This window comes from Leptonychotes weddellii, unplaced genomic scaffold (assembly GCF_054177405.1).
Source record: "Leptonychotes weddellii isolate Sample4059 unplaced genomic scaffold, ASM5417740v2 HiC_scaffold_19012, whole genome shotgun sequence".
NCBI lineage: Eukaryota > Metazoa > Chordata > Mammalia > Carnivora > Phocidae > Leptonychotes > Leptonychotes weddellii.
This window is the reverse complement of record NW_027775382.1, coordinates 1,239-3,362: the sequence shown is the minus strand read 5'-3', so window position 1 is coordinate 3,362 and position 2,124 is coordinate 1,239. Positions and strand designations below refer to the sequence as shown.

General features: G+C 62.2%; 1 protein-coding gene across 1 annotated transcript; it reads left to right on the top strand.

Moving 5' to 3' along the window:
• Positions 1 to 276: 276 nt before the first annotated feature.
• On the top strand, positions 277 to 1,717 carry RASL10B (RAS like family 10 member B; the record flags this gene model as incomplete). The annotated part of the gene is made up of 2 exons (XM_081810148.1): positions 277 to 419; positions 927 to 1,717. Coding segments are annotated over 2 exons (414 nt in total), but the record flags the coding sequence as incomplete, so codon positions are not given.
• Positions 1,718 to 2,124: the final 407 nt, after the last annotated feature.

Below are 2,124 nucleotides of genomic sequence, written 5' to 3'. Positions count from 1 at the left end.
GGCGATAAAATGAGACAAGGCAGATCTCAGCTCCAGATGTGCACAGGACAGTGAGTGCCACGGCTCTGGGGGTCAGGCAGCGTGACCTGCCCTATCCTGGCTTGGAGGTGGGGAAGCCGCTGCACCGAGCTCCTCTATTCTGCTCTGGACCAGGCCTCCTGGGGATGGGTGGGTGTGGGAGGCTTGGGGTGCAGTGGCAGGTGGGAATGCCGTCAGTCTATGGCTGGAGGTGGCTGGGGGCGAGGGGTGCCCTCAGGGTTGCTCTGACCTTGGCACTGGCTGGGGGTGTTGCAGGAGTGGGCAGATGCCTGTTGCAGAGGACTCCGGAGCGTCCACGCCTACATCCTGGTCTACGACATCTGCTGCTTTGACAGCTTTGAGTACGTCAAGACCATCCGCCAGCAGATCCTAGAGACGAGGTGAGGGGCCAGGATATAGTCCATTACCACCTCAGTGGGTGCCCCAGTGCTAACCACTGCCCTGGAAACGGTGCAAGGGCGGGGAGGGTGGGACATTGATGAAGTACCCTCTAGTTCCGGCACACACATTCAAACATACACATTTTACTGTCCCCATTTCTAATAACACACTTTGGGATTCTTACCACGGGGTGGCTGGCTAGTCTAATGCAGTGGTTAAGAGCAGAGGCTCTGGGAACAAAACTGCCAGGGCCACTCACCTGCATCACTTTAAGCCAGTTAACAGATAAGCCTCAGGTTCCTCATCTGTAAGATGGGGATAACAGTTGTACCCACCTTTTAAATCAGTTTTGATTAGAGCATGTAAGGCACCCCGAGCGCTGAGCGCTGCGCCTGGAACAGAGGTATGGTGGTAGCAGTACTGACCAGGCAGGCACCGCCCGCCCTTGAAGTCCGGGGGTTGTGAGACCGGCCTGCGGAGTTCTGAGAGTCCCCGCCACCCCACAGGGTGATCGGCACCTCAGAGACGCCCATCATCATCGTGGGCAACAAGCGGGACCTGCAGCGCGGGCGCGTGATCCCGCGCTGGAACGTGTCACACCTGGTGCGCAAGACCTGGAAGTGCGGCTACGTGGAGTGCTCGGCCAAGTACAACTGGCACATCCTGCTGCTCTTCAGCGAGCTGCTCAAGAGCGTCGGCTGCGCCCGCTGCAAGCACGTGCACGCCGCCCTGCGCTTCCAGGGCGCGCTGCGCCGCAACCGCTGCGCCATCATGTGACGCCGCGCCGCCCCGGGGACTGCGGGGCTCCGGCGGGGGGCGCGGGGGGCGGGGAGGGGGAAGGACCCTGACGCGCCCGGCCTGGCCCGCCCCCGCAGCCGCGCGCCTCGCGGGGAGGGGCGGAGGACGAGAGGGAGCCTCCTGCAACTGCCCGGCCCAGTCCCTCTCCGCGTCCGTCTTCCTGGGCCCGCCGCCTTTAGTGCTGTAGCTAGCGCCGTGCCCGGGCCGGGCCCCAAGGGGCGCCTTGGCCTTTTGGGATCGCGAGGGTGAGCGCGGGGCGTGGGGGTGGGGAGGTGCTGCCTTGGCCGGGGCCCCCACCCGTCTACTCCAGAGAGTGTGTCTGTCATTGCCCTGCGTCTTCTTTCCCCGTGTCTGTCATCCCAAGCGTCTGTTGGTCCTTAGCTGTCTTATCCACCCTCCTGCCCCCAGCTCCGTTCACAGGGCTCTCATTTCGTTCATCCCCTTGTCGCAGATCCTGGCAGCTTCTCTGTGAGGCCAGCCTTTGGACCGTCAGCACCACCGGCACAGGGCAGAGAGATGCGGGTGGCCCAAGGACCGTAATCGGGGTCCTAGGGTTGAGGTCCCAGGTCAGTCAGGAGGAGAAAGGCTGAGCTCTCCCCGTTCCAGGGAGATCTCCCCGCCCAGCAGCCCCCAGAGACACAACAACTTACCTTCCAGCCTTAACTCGATGGTCCATCCCTGCCGGGTGCCCCTCATCCCCTTCCTGACCCCAAAGCCAGATCACCCCCTGGGTTAAAACTTTTTTTTTTCTCGACGGGAGCGTGGAGAGGGAATCCCCCAAAGGATAAAGTTATTTCCACGATGCCAGGTTCCAGCCCTCTATTCCCTCCTGCGTTGGGTGGTCTGCAAGATTGGGGGATGTTGGGTTTTGGGGGCTGGTGGTGGGCAAGATGGTGTCCCGGGGTT